At 45.7% G+C, this 22,270-nt stretch overlaps 1 protein-coding gene across 1 annotated transcript in view; it reads right to left on the reverse strand.

The window, feature by feature from the left end:
* The window catches only part of tie1 (tyrosine kinase with immunoglobulin-like and EGF-like domains 1), a 101,364-nt gene that overhangs the window by 42,451 nt on the left and 36,643 nt on the right, over window positions 1-22,270 (reverse strand). Inside the window, exons 5-11 of the mRNA XM_078218797.1 lie at window positions 21,237-21,368; window positions 17,601-17,741; window positions 13,273-13,401; window positions 11,924-12,069; window positions 6,966-7,110; window positions 3,003-3,164; window positions 1,753-1,890 (exon numbers count right to left, since the gene is read on the reverse strand). Of these exons, the coding sequence (XP_078074923.1) occupies window positions 1,753-1,890; window positions 3,003-3,164; window positions 6,966-7,110; window positions 11,924-12,069; window positions 13,273-13,401; window positions 17,601-17,741; window positions 21,237-21,368 (993 nt within the window). The remainder of the gene's footprint in view (window positions 1-1,752; window positions 1,891-3,002; window positions 3,165-6,965; window positions 7,111-11,923; window positions 12,070-13,272; window positions 13,402-17,600; window positions 17,742-21,236; window positions 21,369-22,270) is intronic.

A 22,270-nucleotide genomic window follows, 5' to 3' on the forward strand; every position in this document is an offset into this window, starting at 1 on the left:
TGCTCAGTCTCTCCTCATAATCAACACCCCTCATCTCTGGTATCAACCTGGTGAACCTTCTCTGCACTCCCTCCAAGGCCAATATATCCTTCCGCAAATAAGGGGACCAATACAGCACACAGTATTCCAGCTGCGGCCTCACCAATGCCCTGTACAGATGCAGCAAGACATCTCTGCTTTTATATTCTATCCCCCTTGCGATATAGGCCAACATCCCATTTGCCTTGTTGATCACCTGTTGCACCTGCAGACTGGGTTTTTGCATCTCATGCACAAGGACCCCCAGGTCCCTTTGCACAGTAGCATGTTGTAATTTTTTTCCATTTAGATAATAATCCAATTTGCTATTATTTCCTCCAAAGTGAATAACCTCGCATTTGTCAACGTTATACTCCATCTGCCAGATCCTCGCCTACTCACTCAGCCTGTCCAAATCTCTCTGCAGACCTTCTACGCCCTCCACACGATTCACTTTTCCACTTATCTTTGTGTCGTCTGCAAACTTTGTTACCCTACACTCAGTCCCCTCCTCCAGATCGTCTATATAAATGGTAAATAGTTGAGGCCCCAGTACCGATCCCTACGGCACGCCCCTAGTTACCATCTGCCAACCAGAAAAGCATCCATTTATTCCGACTCTCTGCTTCCTGTCGGATAGCCAATCTCCAATCCACACTAACACCCTACCCTCAACTCCGTGAGACCCAATCTTCTTCAGCAACCTTTTGTGAGTCACCTTATCAAATGCTCGATTACGAAGGCATATGGCATGCTTGCCTTCATCAGCCAAGGCATTGAGTACAAGAGTTGGGAAATCATGTTGTAGCTATATAAAATCTTGGTTAGGCCGCATTTGGAGTATTGTGTGCAGTTCTGGTCACCACACTACCAGAAGGACGTGGATGCTTTGGAGAGAGTGCAAAGAAGGTTCGCCAGGATGTTGCCTGGTCTCGAGGGCGTTGGCTATGAAGAGAGATTGAATAAACTAGGATTGTTTTCAGTGGAAAGACGGAGGCTAAGGGGAGACCTGATATAGGTCTACAAAATTACGAGAGGCATAGACAGGGTGGATAGTCAGAAGCTTTTTCCCAGGGTGGAAATGTCAATTACAAGGGGGCACAGGTTCAAAGGTGAGAGGGGGAAAGTTTAAGGGAGATGTGCGGGGAAGGTTTTTCACGTGGAGAGTGGTGGGTGCCTGGAACGTGCTGCCAGAGAAGGTGGTGGAAGCAGGCACATTAGCAACATTTAAGAAGTGTCTGGATGGGTACATGAAAAGGGGGAATAGAGGGATATGTACCGAGTAAGGGCAGAAGGTTTTTAAAAAATTTAGTTAGGGCTTCATGACCAGCACGGGCTTGGAGGGCCGAAGGTCCTGTTTCTCTGCTATACTTTTCTTTGTAGGTAGTCTCACAACACCAGGTTAAAGTCCAACAGGTTTATTTGGGAGCACGAGCTTTCGGAGCAGTGCCCCTTCATCAGGTGAATGAGTGAAGAGGCAGCGCTCCGAAAGCTCGCGCTCCCAAATAAACCTGTTGGACTTTAACCTGGTGTTGTGAGACTACTTACTGTGCCTACCCCAGTCCAACACCGGCAACTCCACATCATACTTTTCTTTGTTCGACGAGGGTTAGTTCTGCCCACCTTACCGACTGTGTACCGTGTGTACTTAAGAACTGGCGTCGGGAGATCTATTTTGTGAGATGGATTAGTAACAGGCTCCCTCAATCAGGGGGAACAAATGTAAAAACTTACCTGGGCAATCCGTTTCTAAGATAGCGTCAGGACCTGGGGGGCCCTCTCCCCCCTCACCGGGACGGGTGAGCTGTACTCGAACCAGATAACTTGTTGAAGGTTTCAAATTCATCAGTGTGATTGGCTCGTTATTATCAACTGAAATAACGCAGACAAAACATTTCTTAATTTCAGTCAAGGTATTGTTACATTTCACGAATGGGGCAGTGTTTCTGGTGGGCACTGCGTGGGGGGGCCCCATTTCATTACTAATCTTCGCCAACAAGCGCATGCAAGTGAATTGGGGGGGTCTCCCTATTCTTTTATAAATAGGAGTGCAATCAACATATAAACCTCTGTGTGAGCATCAAAGCTGAATAATGTCCACAACACTGCTGCTGACATTATTGGCTTTTCTCCAGGAGAACACTCCATGTCTAATCTTGGAAGACGTGAAGGACTGTGGGAAAGTGGGTAACATGGCCACCCACACCTGCGAACCCACAGAAGTCACCAGAATTTAGCCACATTTCTGTGCATTTAGAGGCTCCAGTTGTCTCTGCCCCCCTCTTTATCTTGTACTTGCACACAAACACTCTCGCACATTGCTTATGTGCCCGTCACACTTATATCTAGACCTGTGAATAAATATATAAATAAACTGACCCAGGAAGTTAAAGTGATCTTATCACTTCACTGCCCAGGTAGAATTTTCAACATTTAGCCCACAACTAGCACGCGGGACGGAATATTTGGTTCCAACAATATTTGGTTCCTGCAAACCCAGTAGCAGTCCACTAGAGGACACCCCTTATCAAGTTTTTTTCTCTGCTAACACACTGCCAATTCATCAGTTGGTTTAAGTTCATTAGTGTCACAAATTGGCTTACCTTAACACTGCAATGAAGTTACTGTGAAAATCCCCCAGTCGCCACACTCTGGCGTCTGTTCAGAGAGGCTGAGGAAGAATTTGAGCATGGCCAATGCACCTAACCAGCAGGTTTTTAGGACTGTGGGAGGAAACCGAAGCACCCGGAGGAAACCCACACAGACACGGGGAGAACGTGCAGACTCTGCACAAATAGTGACCCAAGCTGGGAATCGAACCTGGGTGCCTGGCGCTGTGAGGCAGCATTGCTAACCACCGTGCCACCGTACAAACTAGTCTTGTGGAAACTATCCTCTCAATTTGATAAAAGGTTCTCAATGATTTATATAAATTCCTACCCCCGACTGCTCTGATATTATACATTTCTTTGATATGACTTTACCTACTATTGAAGACCACTGTGCTCCACTGTCGTTTGGCTTGTAGAGGAGTTTAACCGATTTCACTGGCCCATCTCCAGTAAAGTTCACACTATTTGGATCGACTTTTAGTTGCTTGCTTTTCTTTTCCAGGACTCTTGGTAGGCTTGTTGGGATAGGGGGTTCTGGAACAACAATTGGGATTGGTGGGGGGGGGGGGGGGGGGGGGGGGCGCATGGAAAGAAAAATTCATAGATGATCCGTTAGTGCAACCAAAAACAATGGCCGGAATTCTCCGACCGTTCACACCTTACCGCCGTGGTTAGCGAGCACGGAGAATTTGGTGCTCAGCCAAATCTCCGTCCACTGCAGCGGGACAGCAGAATCCCAAGCAGCGGGCGAGTTCGGTGAATTCCAGCTAATGGGCGGGATTTTCCAGCCGCGCTCGCCCCAAGGCCGGAAGATCCCATCCGACGTCAAGAGACCTTCGAGTGGTCCGTGTCCCGCCCGCTACGATTCCCGTGGCGGGAGGAACGGGAAAAATACCGCCCAATGTGTCAAAACGCAAATCCCAGTATCAGGTTTTTTTTCATCATTAACATAATCTAAAAGCAGTGAAGAGTTGAAAAAGGATATCCAAAATTGGGGAGGAAAGGTGGCTGGTCAGTGAAGATTAATTTTAAACTCGCACTAAACTTTGGGCATTTCAGCTCCTCAGAGAAAAGAGACTTTCAGCATGGTATGGAGGGCATTAGCTACGAGGAGAGGTTGGAGAAACCTGGCTTGTTCTCACTGGAGCGACGGAGGTTGAGAGGCGACTGATAGAGGTTAACAAGATTATGAGGGGCATGGACTACAGTGGATAGTCAGAAGCTTTTTCCCAGGGTGGAAGAGTCAATTAATTACTAGGGGGCATAGGTTTAAGGTGTGAGGGGCAAGGTTTAAAGAAAATATACAAGGCAAGTTTTTTTACACAGAGGGTGGGTGGGTGCCTGGAACTCGCTGCTGGGAGAAATAGTGGAAGCAGATACGCTAGTGACTTTTAAGGGGCGTCTTGACAAATACATGAATAGGATGGGAATAGAGGGACATGGTCCCCGGAAGGGTTGGGGGCTTTAGTTCAGAGGGACAGCATGGTCGGTGCAGGCTTGAAGGGCTGAAGGGCCTGTTCCTGTGCTGTAATTTTCTTTGTTCTTTGTTCTCTTTATCTCCAAATAAGCAAAATACTGCAGATGCTGGAAACCCAAATTAAAAACAGAAAAAGCTGGATAAAACCAACAGGTAACGCAGCATCCGTGGCGAGAGAAACACAGCTAACGTTTCTGCTAAACAGTTCTGTAGAAGGGTCACAGAGAGCTACGATTCTCACCAACTTTTACAGTTGCACCATAGAAAGCATTCTTTCTGGTTGTATCACAGCTTGGTATGGCTCCTGCTCTGCCCAAGACTGCAAGAAACTACAAAAGGTTGTGAACGAAGCCCAGTCCATCACACAAACCAGCCTCCCATCCATTGACTCTGTCTACACTTCCCGCTGCCTCGGCAAAGCAGCCAGCATAATTAATGACTCATGCACCCCAGACATTCTCTCTTCTACCTTCTTCCGCCAGGAAGAAGATACAAAAGTCTGAGGTACCAACTGACTCAAGAACAGCTTCTTCCCTGCTGCTGTCAGACTGTTGAATGGATTTACCTTGCATTAAGTTGATTTTTTTCGACACCCTAGCTATGACTGTAACACTACATTCTGCACTGCCTCGTTTCCTTCTCTATGAACAGTATGTTTTGTCTCACTATAAGAAGGATGTGGAAGCGCTGGAAAGAGTGCAAAGGAGATTTACCAGGATGCTGCCTGGTTTGGAGGGTAGGTCTTATGAGGAAAGGTTGAGGGAGCTAGGGCTGTTCTCTCTGGAGTGGAGGAGGCTGAGGGGAGACTTAATAGAGATTTATAAAATGATGAAGGGGATAGATAGAGTGAACGTTCAAAGACTATTTCCTTGGGTGGATGGAGCTATTACAAGGGGGCATAACTATAGGGTTCATGGTGGGAGATATAGGAAGGATGTCCGAGGTAGGTTCTTTACTCAGAGAGTGGTTGGGGTGTGGAATGGACTGCCTGCAGTGATAGTGGAGTCAGACACTTTAGGAACATTTAAGCGGTTATTGGATAGGCACATGGAGCACACCAGAACGATAGGGAGTGGGATAGCTTGATCTTGGTTTCAGATAAAGCTCGGCACAACATCATGGGCCGAAGGGCCTGTTCTGTGTTGTGCTGTTCTGTGTTCTATGTTCTATGTCTGTGTAGCGCGCAAGAAACAATACTTTTCACTGTATGTTAATACATGCGATAATAATAAATCAAATCAAATCAGATCAAATATTGGACTCAAAACGTTAACTCTGTTTCTCTCTTCATGGATGCTGCCAGAGCTGTTGAGTTTACCCAGCATTTTCTGCTTCTCTTTCAGCATCTCAGTCTGATTGGATTGAGAGTTCAGGGACAAAGTTTCTAGTCACTACTTTTTTTTTCCTTCTTCTTCCCCGTCACTGAAGAATTTGTGTGTTAACTTTGATGTTACAAGGATGTTACCGGGGAAAGCTCTGGCTTTCCCCTCAACTCAAGTTTCCCTTCAACCCAGTTGCTTCTACTGGAAAATAAAATCACATGACATCAAAAAGAGGAAGGCCTCTCCATTCACAGCCCCCATTCCCCCTCACAAATTCAGAGCTGCTGTGCATGAAGATACAAGCTGTGCTCGCCTCCCCTTCATATGTACCCGACGGTGAAACTTCAACAGAAGGTTAGAGTTGGAAGCACTGGGTCTGTATTTTCATAGAGTCCCTAAGTGCAGAGGGAGGCCATTCGGCCCAACGAGTCCGCACCGACTCTCTGACAGAGCATCTTACCCAGGCCCTCTCCCCAGCCCAATTCTTGTAACCCCATACATTTCCCATGGCTAGTCCCTTTTACCTACACATCTTGGGACATCAAGGGGCAATTTAGCATGGCCAATCCACCAAACCTGCCCATCTTTGGATTATGGGAGGAAACTGGAGCACCCAAAGAATACCCACGCAGACGCAAGGAGAATGTGCAAACTCTGCACAGACAGTCACCCAACCTACACATCTTGGGGCATCAAGGGGCAATTTAGCATGGCCAATCCACCAAACCTGCCTATCTTTGGATTGTGGGAGGAAACCGGAGCACCCGGAGGAAACCCACGCAGACACGGGAAGAATGTGCAAACTCCGCACGGACAGTCCCCCAAGGTTGGAATTGAACCCGGGTCCCTGGCGCTGTGAGGCAGCAGTGCTAACCACTGTGCTACCGTGCTGCACATCGGAGGAAGGTGGGCGAGCAGTTCTCTGTGCCAGTTTACTTGCACATTCCCACCGCCAGGCCATTTTGGAACATTCCAGTTGGTGGGTGAGACAGCCACCCACCATTAAGTGAGAGATAACTAATTATTTTAAAGGGCCTCTTAGTGTCCTTGCACTGCCACTGACTGGCATTTTCCAAACAACAGATGGGTCGGCCCCATAGTGGCTGATACATGGACAGTGAAAAGAGGCAGCCTACCAATGGCAGGGTGGTGGAGACTGGGGAGGCCGACCAGACAACAACCCAACCTCACTGCTGCAATGAAGAACTGGCTACAGCCACTGACTGTGCTGTAGAAGATTTTCTCTTCCACAATGTCGCTCTGGCAGCTGTGGTCAGCCTTATTTCGGGACATTTGAAAGGCGTTCAGAGGATGTATCGGTCTTGAGGCACCCTCTCTCTAACTCTTACCTACAGCGGCAGCACCCACCTCTGATGTTGACGCTCTCATGCTGTCTGTACTGAAGGACCTGCTCAACTGGATGGCCAGTGTGCCCTGTAGCCAGTAATAGGCCTGGCCACATATTATCATATTTTAAATGACTCTGTGCGTCAACTCAAACGTGAAAATCTAGGCCGAAAAGTTTACGTCTCTTACCTTTCACGATGACTTTGAATCGCCTGGAATCAGTGCCAGTGGATGTACTGACTCGACATTCCCACACACCTTTATCCTGTAAACTGATCTGTGGTAACTTGAATTCTGACGTGGTTATATTTCCTTGCATGATGGATTTAGTTGCCTGATGAAAATACAAGGTACATTGCAATTCATTTCCGATCATTTCTGACAATATGATTAACCAATGTGATAGCTCTTACTGAATTTAATCTGTGGCATAAAATGGACTGGCGCAAAATAACAGGATAACTCATCTTTATTATTGTGGTGAACCATAGATGGTTACCACTATGGGTACTTGTACATATGTTACTCTTGTTACTGTTGGGGTTAGGGTTGGGGTGTTCCACCTGTTAGCATTGTTCTGTGGTACACTCCGTTTGGCTCTGCCTTCCTATAGGAGTATAAAGGTCACTGCACTTCCTAGTGACCCTCAGTCTGGGATAGTATTGTTAAGCAGTATGCTCTATTCTTGTTGCGAATAAAAGCCTTTATTTCCCGAGTACGATCTAGCCTCTCGAGTGAATTAATCGGGCATCAATTATACAAAATGGTAAGGAGCGCCATAGAGTTACACGGTACATACTCCTTACATGTAATGAGAATAAACCTTCTACTCATTGCATTCAGTAGACCAGGATCAATCTGTGCTGCTCCTGCTACGTTCCTTAGGGGAATAGATAAAATCATGAAAACTTGGCCGCTGACTGTAGTAATGTGTATCCTTGTGGAAAACTGGAAACAGCAATGATAGTGACCTAGGAGCAAGTAAGTTGTCAATCATCTATTGGTACTGCGGGAGCACATCGAGATCTACACTATTGTACAGGCTGCAGTATTCACAATAATCTTCAGCCCAAGGTGCCGAGTGGATGATCCATCGTGGCTTCCTCTGGAGGCTCCCAAGCCACACGGATGCCAGTCTTCAACCAATTCAATGCACTCCACAGTATATGAAGAAATGGCTGAAGGTACTGAATACTGCAAAGGCTATGGGCCCTCACAATATTCCAGAACTTGCCATGCGCCTAGCCAAGCGGTTCCTGTACAGCTACAATATTGGCATCTACCTGGCAATGCGGAAAATCACCCAAGTATGTCCTGCACACAAGAACAGGACAAATCCAAACCGACCAATTACTACCCCATCAGTCTACTCTCGATCGTCAGTGAAGTGATGGAAGGGGTCATCAACGGTGTTATCAAGCTGCACTTACTCAGCAATAATCTATTGACTGACGCTTAGTTTGGGTTTCGCCAGGGTCACTCAGTTCCTGACCTCATGACAGCCTTGGGTTCAAACATAGACAAAAGAGTTGACCTCCAGAAGTGAGGGGAGAGTGATGCCCTTGACGTCAAGGCAACATTTGATTGAGTGTGGCATCAAGGAGCCATATAAATACTGTGGCTACAAGAGCAGATCAGAGGCTAGGAATCCTGTGGCAAGTAACTCACCTCCTGACTCTCTAAAGCCTGTGTCCACAAGGCACAAGTCAAGAGTGTGATGGAATACTCTCCACTTGACTGGATGAGTGCAGCTCCAACAATACTCAAGAAGCACGATACCATCCAGCTCACTTGATTAGCACTCCTTCCACAAACATTCTGTCCCTCCATCACCGACTTGCGTACCATCTAAAAGATGTACTGCAGGAACTCACCAAGGCTTCTTCCAGGTCCATAACTGCTCCCATCTCGCAAGACCTGGGAACACCACCACCAAGCCACTTATCATCCTGACTTGGAAATATATCACCGTTCCTTCACTGTCGTTGGGTCAAAATCCTGGAATTCCCTCCATAACAGCACTCTAGGTGTACCTACACAACAGGGACTGTCGTGGTTCAAGAAGGTAGCTCATCACCACCTTTTGAAGGACAATTAGGGATGGGCAATAAATACTGACCTCGCCAGCGATGCCTACACCCCATAAATGAATTTTTAAAAAGTACAACAAATGACAATGGGATAAGCTGAAAGACATTTGTTTTGCAGGAAATGGGCACGACTTAAATGAGAACACACTCCGACGTAGAATGGTAAGCTTGACATTAATATAGCCTTGCCAGAAGCAATAATTGTTTTTTAAGGTGGCCTCACGAACTTGTTTAAAAGTTTCAGTCCAATGTTCCTCAGATGGCGACATGTGCAAGGACCTTGGAGACCGCAGCAGTTCCGAAGAAGAATCATATTGGACTCGAAACTTTAACTCTGTTTCCCTCTTCGCAGATGTTGCCAGACCTGCGGAGTTTTTCCAGCGCTTCCTGTTTTTATTCCTCTACTTTAATGAACGATTCTTCCCTGAAAAGACGCCATGGCTTCTGCCTCAACCACTCAATGTAAGTTAGCAAGGACAGAGGTGGGGATGCACTGAGATTGGCCTCCGTCATTTTTAAAACATTATTCATTTGTGAGTCCCGGGCATTGCTGGCTGGCCAGCATTTATTGCCCATCCTTAATTGCCCTTTGAGGACAGTTAAGAATCAACCACATTGCTGTGTCTCACATAGGCCAGACCAGGTAAGGATGGCAAATTTCCTTCCCTAAAGGACATTAGTGAACCAGCTGGATTTTTCTGACAAGGGTTTCGTGGTCTTCGGTAGATTCTTAATTCCAGATATTTTTTATTGAATTCAAATTCCACCAACTGCCCTGGTGGGATTTGAACTCAGCTCCGCAGGACATTAGCTGAGTTTCTGGATTAATAATCTAGCAATAATATCATTTATCCCCCTGTGCAATGTGTTCATATCATCACCAAGCATTGAAACATCAGATAATTAAAGTTTATTTATTAGTGTCGTAAGTAGGCTTACATTAACACTGCAATGAAGTTAGAAATCATAGATCATAGAATTCATTGAAACCTTACTATGCAGAAGGAGGCCATTCGGCCCATCGAGTCCACATTGACAACAATCCCACCCATTCCTATCCTCATCACCCCACATATTTACCCTGCTAATCCTTCTAACCTATGCATCCCAGGACACGAAGGGGCAATTTAGCGTGGCCAATGCACCTAACCAGCACATCTTTCGGACTGTGGGAGGAAACCGGAGCACCCGGAGGAAACCCATGCAGACACGAGGAGAACGTACAGACACCACACAGACAATGACTCAAGCCGGGAATTGAACCCAGGCCCCCTGGCACTGTGAGGCACCAGTGCTAACCACTGTGCCCACCATGCCGCCCGTGTGGGAGGTTTATCCCTGAAACTGCGGCTAGTGATGTTACAGGCAATCTGATGACATTTCATTTCCCTGTAGGTTGCATTAATTCCTTCAGGCCCAGTCAAGCGCAGCCAAACTGAGAGGCAACACGTCTCTGACATGCTATTTGGGTGCTAAATGCAGGAAAATTGAACCTCTAGTTTTCAGATCCTGCTTTTAAATCATAATCTCAACCGCTCCACACTAACAGCATCTCACTCGAGTGTTCCTGAGCTCAAAAAGATTTCTATGGACATAGTCCAAGCTTGGATTTAAAACCTATAATCAAAATGTCTCACTGAGTGTCTATTTGGGGGGGGGGGGGGGGAGTGTGGGTGTGTGGGAAGAATTGGACAGCCCCACTACAGATCCAGCACAATGGATTGAATAGCTTCCTACCGTGCTGCATCCTCATCCATGTCTTTGTTACCTCTAGGCTTGACTATTTCAATGTACCTGTTTCCCATGGTCCACCCTCGGTGAACTAGAGGTTATCCAAAACTCTGCTGTGCCTGCCCTAACTTGTGTACAACCCGCATATTTCACTCTATGATCAATCAGCTGCGTTTACAGCTATTGTGCATCTCACCCAGTGATCGCACAGCTGTGTTCTGAGCTTGCAGACCATTCCCTTCCCCTCATAGTCATGTTGCTGGCTGTATGGAACACAGGCCTACCCCCTGCCACTCCCAGCCCCCGCAAGCCCCTGCCCGACAATCACTGTTGTCTTTTAGGCCACAGGCCATTCTCCGACAATCACCTTGCTGCATGCGTGGATTACAGATCTCCAGCTCCGACTACCCCTACTACCATTATGGGGCGGCACAGTGGCTCGCACTGCTGTTTCACAGTGCCTGGGACCAGCATTCGATTCCCAACTTGGGTCACTGTCTGTGTGGAGTCTGCACATTCTCCCCGTGTCTGCGTGGGTTTCCTCCAGGTGTTTCAGTTTCCTCCCACAGTCCGAAAGACGTGCTGGTTAGGTGCATTGACCATGCTAAATTCTAAAATGTTGCGCTTTGTACAATTCTACAGGTCTCTCCATTGTGACCATGTCTTTGTGTGTGCAGCTCTTGTTTTTCTTCTGGTCATACCACTATGTGCATACCTCAATAACCATATACTGTCACAAATATGTGAATGGAGTGAGATGGAGTCAGGTGACAGGAACATAAACGCCAACACCCACCTGTTGGGCCAAATGGTCAGTTTCTGTGCTGTAAAATTCCATGTAATTCCACGTAACAATATTAGTGTAGGAACTCCTGTCAGTGGCAAAACTTTGCAAAAATGTCACCATGGTTAGCACTGCTGCCTCACAGTGCCAGGGACCCAGGTTTGATTCCTGGCTTGGGTCACTCTGTGTGGAGTTTGCACATTCTCCCCGTGTCTGCGTGGGTTTCCTCCGGGTGCTCCGGTTTCCTCCCACAGTCCGAAAGACGTGCTGGTTAGGTGCACTGGCCATGCTAAATTCCCCCTGAGTGTACCCGAACAGGCGCCAGAGTGTGGCGACTGGGGGATTTTCACAGTAACTTCATTGCAGTGTAAGCCTATTTGTAAGCCTATTTGTGACACTAATAAATAAACTTTAACCATTGATCCTATAAATAAATAAAAAATGTCGATGACAACAATCTCTTGGTCTGCAGTTTGAGTTCTGAAGCCTAATTCAGGTGGGCCAGGTCAACAAGTTAGAGAAACGTCCCTGGGGAGACTCACCATCACAATCTCGCCACCAGCTTTGCGGATCTGAATCTCCCTGTCGACGGGCAGCGGCTTTGCTGAGGCAGAGCATTTCATCATGGGACTCGAGTTAAGGTTCAGTTCAACTTCTGTAAACGTGTCCACTATCTTTGGGATGTGATCTGAAGGGAAACAAATCGATATGTATTACTAAATATTACCGTGTGGCTTAATAAATACTGAATAGTTTACAAGTGTGTAATATAACATTACGGAGACTCTCACTGCCAATGTTATCTGCACATCCAAAATCCCTGTGTTGCTGCAACCACCCAATATTACTGTCTCCGACATTATCACAATCTTTGCCCTTTATTACTCATCCTTGGGATACAGGTGTCCTGCAATTTGTTGTCCAACTCTAGCTGATTTGGTGCTGGTGGACCATGAACCACTGTGCAGTTTGATACTAAATGGTTTAATATCACAACCAATCGGGAAACATTAGCACCAAATTACTGGCTTTTTGGATGACCTCTAGTTCACCGAGGGTAGACCATGTGAAGCATGTGCATTGAAATAGTCAAGCCAAGAGGTAACGAAGACATGGATGAGGACGCAGCACGGTAGGAAGCTGTTCAATCCATTGTGCTGGATCTGTAGTGGGGCTGTCCTATTCTTCCCACCAAATTACTGCACCTGCCTTCATCAACAGATCGGCAATAATCAGAACCATCACAAAGCATTTATGTCCTGCATTAAACCACGTCGTCAGCAGAAAATGCTAATTAACTTTTACCCCTGCAATTGTCCTACCTAACATCAGGACAAAGGGTACCAAGGCTGCCTTCATTAGCAACTTCACAAAATATAGGGTGGCACAGGGGTTAGCACTGCTGCCTCACAGCGCCAGGGGCCCAGGTTCGATTCCCGGCTTGGGTCACTGTCTGTGCGGAGTCTGCACGTTTTCGCCGTGTCTGCGTGGGTTTCCTCTGGATGCTCTGGTTTCCTCGGGCAGTCTGAAAGATGTGTTGATTAGGTGCATTGGCCATGCTAAATTTTCCCTCAGTGTACCTGAACAGGTGCTAGGGGATTTTCACACTAACTTCATCATAGTGTTAATATAAGCCTTCTTGTGACTAATAAATAAACTTCATTTTTCACTGGACACCACGGAGAGCACTGGCAGCTGACACACAATGATTTGAATGTTGCATAACATACACTTTGGTTGATAACCCAAGATTAGGGTGAGAGAAAACTCATTAAAAAAACAACAATGCTACTCAATTTGGGACAAGCAACCATTCATCCCAGGAAGGTGAACACATGCACTTATACTAACAAAACACATGCACATTCGTATGCAAAAATCACACTGGTACCTGATTTCTCACAGTACTGGCCATGCCATCCAACTGGGCATTTGCAGCCATGAAATCGATCGCATGTTCCTCCATTTTGGCACTGACACTCCAGCCTGCATTCTGGTCCATAGGTGTTAGGGCTACACTCTGTGAACATAATTGTAATCAGACGGCTATCTACATCAAGCAATAAAACAAGCAGGTGACTTAATTCACAACCTCCAGGTCAATATTCTTGAAGTGCTGAACATTAAAAAAAATTTATTCATAGGATGTGGACATTGTTGGTGATGCCAGCCTTTATTGCCCATCTCTAATTGCCCTTGGGAAGGTGGTGAGCTGCGTTCTTGAACCACTGCAGTCCCTGAGGAATAGGTACACCCACAATGCTGTTAGGGAGGGAGTTCCAGGATTTTGACCCAGCGACAGTGAAGGAATGATGACATATTTTCAAGTTAGGGATGGTGAGTGCCTTAAGAGGGAATCTTCCAGGTGGTGGTGTTCGCATGTGTCTTGTTTGTACATTCTCTCCATGACTGTGTGGGTTTCCTTTGGATACTCCAGTTTCCTCCCACAGTCCAAAGAACTGCAGGTTAGGTGGATTGGCCATGCTAAGTTGCCCTTTAGTGTCAGGGGGACTAGCCGGGGTAAATGCATGGGGTTATTGGGATAGGGCCTAGTTGGGATTGTGGTCGGTGCAGACGCGATGGGCTGAATGGCCTCCTTCTGCACGGTATGATTCTATGATTCTACAACAAAATGCTCTATCGCCTCTATCACCACCCTAAACAAATGTGAAGCTAACATGAAAAGAACCACATTTATATAATGCCATTTCCATCCTCAAAATGCCCCAAACTACTTGTGGTTGGTTCATTCCCTGTACGGTTCAGTCACTGTTGCCTTTTAGACAAACAACGGTAACTACAAGAAGGAGATGAATGGACTAAGCTCCAATTAGAAGCTATCAGATTCTTCAGGGACAGTTCCACATGTGCACACTCTGAGCTTCAATGTAATCTCCAAAATAATTATCTCTTCCCACATCTCTATCATTCAACTCAAGCCATTGCTCTTCACAAAGATAAAGCAACCCTCTCCCACAATTTCCATTATCAAGTTTCAGGAGCATATCACCAGTTAGCTACGAATGACAACTGGTCCCGTAAATTCAAATCTCGAGTCTGCTCACTCATGTCCCACAGACCTAAGCAATGCAATGTGATGTGGGGACGTCCACTTACTTTTCAGCTTTATGTATTTGTTTTGGTAGAAAGCTAAGTTTATATTTGAAATTTTATCTCTAACGTGGCGATTGTTTTTAAAACGTTCATCATGATCAATGTCTGAATCTCTTGTGCTTGGCTGGACAAAAAGTCATCAGTTTAGCTTGTTGCTCCAGGTTGCTTGCTGTTCTACTCAGCTAATGAAGGGATGACAATTCAGGCATTCAGCGGCTTGAGTACCATCTAATTAGTGGAAGATGTTTGTTTCCTGTGTTCAGTCTCTGAGTACTTACGTACTGCCCATCATAAACCCACCCAATTTAGCAATTTGCCACTTATACTTTGCTACCTCATCGGGTTAACTGGCTGGTTAGAAGCAGGGATGTACTGCTGATGCTGCATAAGGCTCTGGTCAGACCCCATTGGAATATTATGAGCAGTTTTGGGCCTCATACCTAAGGAGGGATGGGATCTTGGAGGGGGTCCAGAGGAGATTCACAAGAGTGACCCCAGGAATGAAGGGTTTGTCATATGAGGAGTGGTTGAGGAGTCTGTGTCTATACTCAATGGAGTTTAGAAGGATGATCTCATTGAAACTTAAAGAATACTGAGATACCTAGATAGAGTGGACGTGGAGAGGATGTTTCCACTAGTGGGAGAGACTAGAACTCGAGGGCACAACCTCAGAGTGAAGGGACATTCCTTTAAAACTGAGATGAAGAGGAATTTCTTCAGCCAGAGGGTGGTGAATCTGTGGAACTCATTACCACCGAGGGCCGTGGAGGCCAAGTGTCTTTAAGACAGAGATAGATAGGTTCTTGATCAATAAAGGGATCAAGGGTTACGGGGAGAAGGCAGGAGAATGGGGATAAGAATCATATCAGCCATGATTGAATGGCGGAGCAGACGCGATGGGCCGAATGGCCTAATTCTGCTCCTATAGCTTATGGTCTTATGGTTAAGTAACAGTGACCTGAATGTTCAAAGGCTGAGCACTTTAAACAGTTTACTTAGTGCAGCCTTTGGAGAAAGGCTCTCTGTCTGCATTCTGATCATTTATTTGAGCGATCACTGCAGCAGCCCATTCATCAAATGATCAGAAATAAGCTCACAATCTTATGTTTCAAGTTCACCAAGAAAGTGCAAATGTACCTTAAAATTCCTCTCTTTCATCTTGTTACAGCTAGTTGCTATTCTAGAATCCACCAATAGCTGTGCGATGTCTTGCGCAAAACACACAACTTGCTAAATGTTTTCTTGTAGAGTATGTCATGAATGACCAAGTGTGCGTTATCAAATATACAATGTATTACTCGCTAGCCCTTATCCTGTGATGGACGGTTAGTTACATATTCTCCTATAAATTATCCCAGACTGTGTGTTCATCTGTAATATTTTAGCAATATCATGTATGGATTCTTAATCATTGAATTTAATGCTTTCTGTGATACATTGAAAACTAGATGGTAGATAGCACCATTGGTGGTATTAGATTTCTGCTGTATAATAGAATAGAGATTCTGCTCTGGTCCTCCAAAGTGATGGAAGGTATTGTCGATGGTGCTATCAAACGACACTTCGTCAGCAATAAGCTGCTGACTGATGCTCAGTTTGGGTTCTGCCAAGGCCACTCAGCTCCTGATTTCATACAGCCTTGGTTCAAACATGGACAAAATAGCTGAACTCCCAAGAGGTGAGGTGGTAGTGACTACACTTGACATCAAGGTAGCATTTGACTGAGTGTGGCAATGGGAATAAGGGAAAAAACTTCCCAATGGTTTGGAGTTGAACCTAGCATAAAGGAAGATGGTTGTGGTCAATCATCTCAGTCCCAGGAGTTCCTCAGGGTAGTGTCCTAGGCTAAACTATCTTCAGCTGCTTCTTCAATGGCTTTCCTTGCATCATAAGGTCAGAAGTGGGGATGTTCACTGATGATTGCTCGATGTTCAGCATCATTTGTGACTCCTCAGCTATTGAAGCAGTCCATATCTGTGTGCAACAAGACCTGGACAATATTCAGTCTTGGACAGATAAGTGCAAAGTAATATTTACACCATGTAAGTGCCAGGCAATGAACATCTTTGATAAGAGAGAATCTAACCACCATCCCTTGAAATTCAATGGCACTTCCATCGCTGAATCCCCCACGATCAACATCCAGGGGGTTACTAATGAACAGAAACCATATAAATACTGTGGATACAACAGCAGGTCAGAGTTCTGCAGAGAGTAACTCACCTCCTAACTCCCCAAAGACTGTCCACCATCTACAAGGCACAAGTCAGGAGTGTGAGACACAAGTCAGGAGTGTGATACTTCGATGAGTGCAACTCCAATAATACTCAAAAAGCTCAACACCATCCAGGACAAAGCAACCAAGTCCAACCCCATCCACCACCTTAAACTTTCACTCTCTCCACCAATGACGTACAGTTTCAGCAGTGTATACTATTTACAAGTTGCTCTGCAGCAACTTACCAAGGCTCCTTCCAAACCCATGAACTGTACCATCTAGAAGAACAAGGGCAGCAGATGCATGGGAACGCCACCAGCTGAAAGTTCCCCTTCATTTCACCCACCATCCAGACTGGGAAACATATCGCCATTCCTGCAATGTCACTGGGTCAAAATCCTGGAACTTCCTCCCTAACAGTGCTGTTGGTGTACCTACAATACATGGACTTAAGTAGTTCAAGACGACAGCTCACCACCATCTTCTCAAGGGCAATTAGGGATGGGTAATGAATGCAGGCATAGCCAGTGATGCCCACATCCGATGAGCAAATGTAAAAAGCCAATTCAAGGAGTTTTGAGGGTAAGTTCTCCCAACCTCTCTCCCAGAGAACACTCAGCTCCCCTGGTTTGAGAGTGGGGAAAAGGGAAAACCTACCCGATGGTGCCCGAGGTGAAGCAAGATGAGTGTCAAGTGCCATAACTGTGCTTGAACTCAGAATTTGTTGTCGGTTCACATTTTAACGATGCAATTACCAAATTTCAGGTCTTTATTTTTATACATTTCTTTTTCCTGGGCGTAACATTTAATTATAAATCGTAATTTTGATCACCAAATAATAAGGTTTCAAGGCAGCTCGATAAAGTGGATGCTGCTTATATACAAACCTTCACTGCATTTCCTCCCACGCCAACCTGTCGCACATGAGCACCCATAGGGATCGGGCAGACAAAACCGATATCCACTGCAGCTCTTCCGGCGTTTACAGTCTTCCTGGCAATTGCGGCCAAATTTTCCTCTTTCGCAGACTGAAAACCAGATAATGATCTTGTTAAGATTCTGAAACTTGCACGGCGTGGTTTATCAAATGCATGAGAGCTGATTTTTTTTTAAACCATTGGCCACCATACTTCAGCAGATGTTAATTTTTTCAAACAATCCCTCACCACCTTGGATACGTTTAGCCCCAGCAAAACCTTCTATTCTTCTCATTCCTCTGTCCTCCTGTGATGACCCCCATACTCGTCCCCTCAAACTCTGGTGGGTGCAGGCTTGAAAATATCTAGCACACGGCTGATTTAGTTGTCACCAGATCTGGCTGGACTACATCAAGTACAAATGGGCTTCACTCGCCTCTGTCAAAACTATTCCACGATCACAAGTAACTCAACTTCTTCTCTCCATTGAACTTATTTTCTCCACTGAAAGCAGTCCCTTTACACCCCTCTCCCCTGCACATTACGCCCTCACCTTCAAATGCAATATACCCTTAAACTTCTTTGTCACTAAATCAGCATCCATTGTTCAGCTGCCTCTGCGACGTCCCTCAATTTTCCTTTCACACTGAGCCAAATGTCACCCCCCATCCTCTTCCTCCTCTTGTCCTGAACCCCAGCAACTAAGTACCCATCTCCCCTTATCCTTACGACCTGTCCCTTATTTTCTTGAACTCATTCCCATTAACTGCCAATCTTGCGAGCTGACATTGTAGCTTTGGGTATTTTTTATGACTATCCTCTATGACTATTCTTATTGATATCCTTTATGGACATGCCTGTACCCTCCTCAGCCCTCTTGATCTCTCGGCAACCTTTGACATTGTCAAGCATGCAATTGAACCCGAATCCTCTCCATGGCAATCCAGCTCACTGGGGCTATCCTTATTGGATTCCACTCACACATAGCTGCATTTTTGTGGCTGTACCTTCAGTGATTATTTAATTTTTCACCCACCCAATACTATATCGGGAAACACTCAAGGATTTAGCTTTGGTCCACTCCACTTTTTCATTGACATGTCGCATCTTGACAACATCTACAAATGTGGAGTTTATGTTGGCAACGTCTAGATTGAACCTCTCCATGACATTTGGAACCTTAAATGCCTGCGTGTTGCCAAACTGTTTGTCTGACATCCAGTATTGGATAAGCTGAAATCCCCTTCAACTCAATATGAGTTGGTCCTGCCCCAATTCGATCTACCTTAATGCATCACCTCACACTTATCTAAATTAAACTCCATCTGCCATTCACGGCCCACTGGCCCAAATGATCAAGATCCAGTTGCAATGCTAGATAGCCTTCTTCACTGTCCACTATGCCACCAGTCTTGGTGTCATCTGCAAACTTATTAACCACGCCATCTTTACATTTCTTCATGGACCGGCCCTCTCTCTCTCTTCCCTTATCCAGCCCTACAAATTTTCCCCCATCCCACAAAACACGCCATTCCCTTGACTTTGTCCTCCTTTGTATCTTTTTTCCCAGCTGTGCATTTACCCATCCAGGAGCAACAATCCGGCATTCTCCTCTTAAATCCCTCTGGCTGTGCAGCCTCCTTAAAACCCATCACTTTTACCAAACATTTTCTCATTTCCTTTCGTAACTCACTCATTGGCTAAGCATTTTTTTTCTTACAGCACTATAATGTTTTTCCCACATTAAAAGCACTAGATAAGCTGCTGTGTGGTGTGGTGTTGGGGTTGGTGTTTAGTGTACAATGGTCTGGATTGTACCACTGCAGTGCACAATAGGTTGGATAGTAGGTTGGTAAAAAGCAGAAATATTAGTTCTAACGCTGCAATTCTTGAATGTGCGTTCAGCATTGTGCACAATGTTAGCTATTAGCCACACATGCTAAGTTGGGAATCTAGATGTGCAAAAATGAATTTCTGAATAGGTATTAACATATAACTAATAGAGATCATCAAACTCTACTCATTTCATAGAATCATAGAATCCCTACAGTGCAGAAGAAGGCCATGCAGCCCATGGAGTCTGCACCGACCACAATTCCAGGTCCTATTACTGTAACCCCACATATTTACCCTGCAAATCCCCCTGACATTAGGGTCAATTTAGCAAGGCCAATCAACCTAACCTGCACATCTTTGGATTGTGGGAGGAAACCGGAGCACCCGGAGGAAACCCACGCAGACATGGGGAGAATGTGCAAACTCCACTCAGACAATGACCCAAGGCCAGAGTTGAACATAGGTCCCTGGCGCTGTGAGGAAGCAGTGCCAACCACTGTGCCACGGTGCCGCCCTTATTTGCATGGTATTTGCACACATTTTAACCTTTTTACACATTTGTTGATAAGATGAAAAGCTGTGTATGATTGATTCTATTGATTGAATGCCCCATCTCCATGGAGATGGTTCAGAGGTTTAACTAGATTGGTACCTGGAATGAGTGGGTTGTCATATGATGCAAGCTTGGAAAGGCTGGGCTTGTTTCCATTGGAGTTTAGAAGAGTGTGGGGTGACTTGATTGAAGTGTATATATTATCCTGATCGGTATCAACAAGATGGACGTGGAAAGGATGTTTCCTGTTGTGGGTGAGCCCAGAACTAGGGGGCACTGTTTTAAAATTAGGGATCACCCTTTTAGGACAGAGGCAAGGAGAATTTTTTTTCTCTCCGCGGGTTTTTCGACTGTGGAACTCTCTGCCTCACGCGGCAGTGGAGATGGACCCACTGAACATTTTTAAAGTGATGGTATGTAGATTCTTGTAAGGCAGGGGAATCAAAGGTTAACTGGGGCAGATGGGAATGTAGAATTAGAAACACAAACAGATCAGCCATGACCTTACTGAACGGAGGAACAAGCTTGGAGGGGCTGAATGGCCTACTTTTGCTCCTACTCAATATGTTCATATATTTGTATGTTTGTACTGAATGGTGATAAGTCTTTGTTAAGCAAATATACAGCGGCACGGTGGCACAGTGGTTAGCGCTGCTGCCTCACAGCGCCCAGGGACCTGGTCAATTCCAGCCTCGGGTCACTGTCTGCATGGAGTTTGCACATTCTCCCTGAGTCTGCGTGGGTTTCCTCCGGGTGCTCGGGTTTCCTCCCACAGTCCAAAGATGTGCAGGTTAGGTGTATTGGCCATGCTAAATTCTCCCTCAGTGTACCCGAACAGACGCCGGAGTGTGGTGACTAGGGGATTTTCACAGTAACTTCATTACAGTGTGAATGTAAGCCTACTTGTGACTGATAAATAAATAAACTGTCTGAAGTATCATTACTTATTTTGTCTGCAAGTTATTTTCCACTAAAATCAGTGGGTGGGGCTAAAGCATTGTTGCTGTAACCACGCCAATGATTTCTATTGGACACAGTTTTAGTTCTATGAGCACAGTTGGCTTGTAGCTCTGTGGTTCAGTCCTAAACATTCAAGTCTATAGGTCGGGAATATGATGTATGGTATACACATTAACTATCAAAGCTGAGGCAAGTTCCACATGGATGACCGATTTATAAAATCTCATTTCACAATATTATTCATTTTGTTTCCTCACCAATCTCACAGTTTTCTCCAGTAAAGCCTGGTCCACAGATACATTCCCCTGTGCCTTCGTGACAGATTCCTCCATTCAGACAAGCAGGGCAGTCCTTATCACATGCGGTACCCCATTTTTTATTCGGACAGGCTGTAACATGACATGATAATGTAAGTACAATAACTATTGAGTCAAATACAGCTAATGCTCATGCAACAGTTCTAGACACATGTCCTGGTGATATTTCAGAATTCCATTTTATGCAATAAACACGATTCACCTTCAAGTTTTGAAGTGTGGGCGCAATGAGCTTCCTTTTATCTGCTCGTTATTCCACCTACACACTGGAGACTACAAAACAAAATAACTTTTCATTCAGAGAATTCCTTGTGTACCATAGTATGTGGCCCCCAGCCTTCCAAGCAAATGGGGGGAATTAAACGGGGAGAACTGCTCAGTTCAAAATTGAGGAGAAGTTATTAAGATTCAGATCTGAAATTTTCCTCACACAATTTAGAATTAAGTCATGGCCAACATTATTACTCCTGGGACTGAATTTTAAGGCCCCGCCCAAGGAAACCATAGAGACCCTACAGTGCAGAAAGAGGCCATTCGGCCCATCGAGTCTGCACCGACCACAATCCCACCCAGGCCCTACCCCCATATCCCTACATATTTACCCACTAATCCCTCTAACCTACGCATCTCAGGACACTAAGGGCAATTTTTAGCATAGCCAATCAACCTAAACCGCACATCTTTGGACTGTGGGAGGAAACCGGAGCACCCGGAGGAAACCCACGCAGACATGAGGAGAATGTGCAAACTCCACACAGACAGTGACCCAAGCCGGGAATCGAACCCAGGTCCCTGGAGCTGTGAAGCAGCAGTGCTAATCACTGTGCTACCGTGCCACCCACAATCACTGTGCAACCGTGCCGCCCACCGGTGGGATTTTCCAGTCCCGCCGAAACCAATGGACTTTTGCATGGCTCGCTGCGTTTTCCAGCCACAACGGGGCCCACATGGACCTACCTTATATTAAGTTGATC

This window comes from Mustelus asterias, chromosome 8 (genome assembly GCF_964213995.1).
Source record: "Mustelus asterias chromosome 8, sMusAst1.hap1.1, whole genome shotgun sequence".
NCBI lineage: Eukaryota > Metazoa > Chordata > Chondrichthyes > Carcharhiniformes > Triakidae > Mustelus > Mustelus asterias.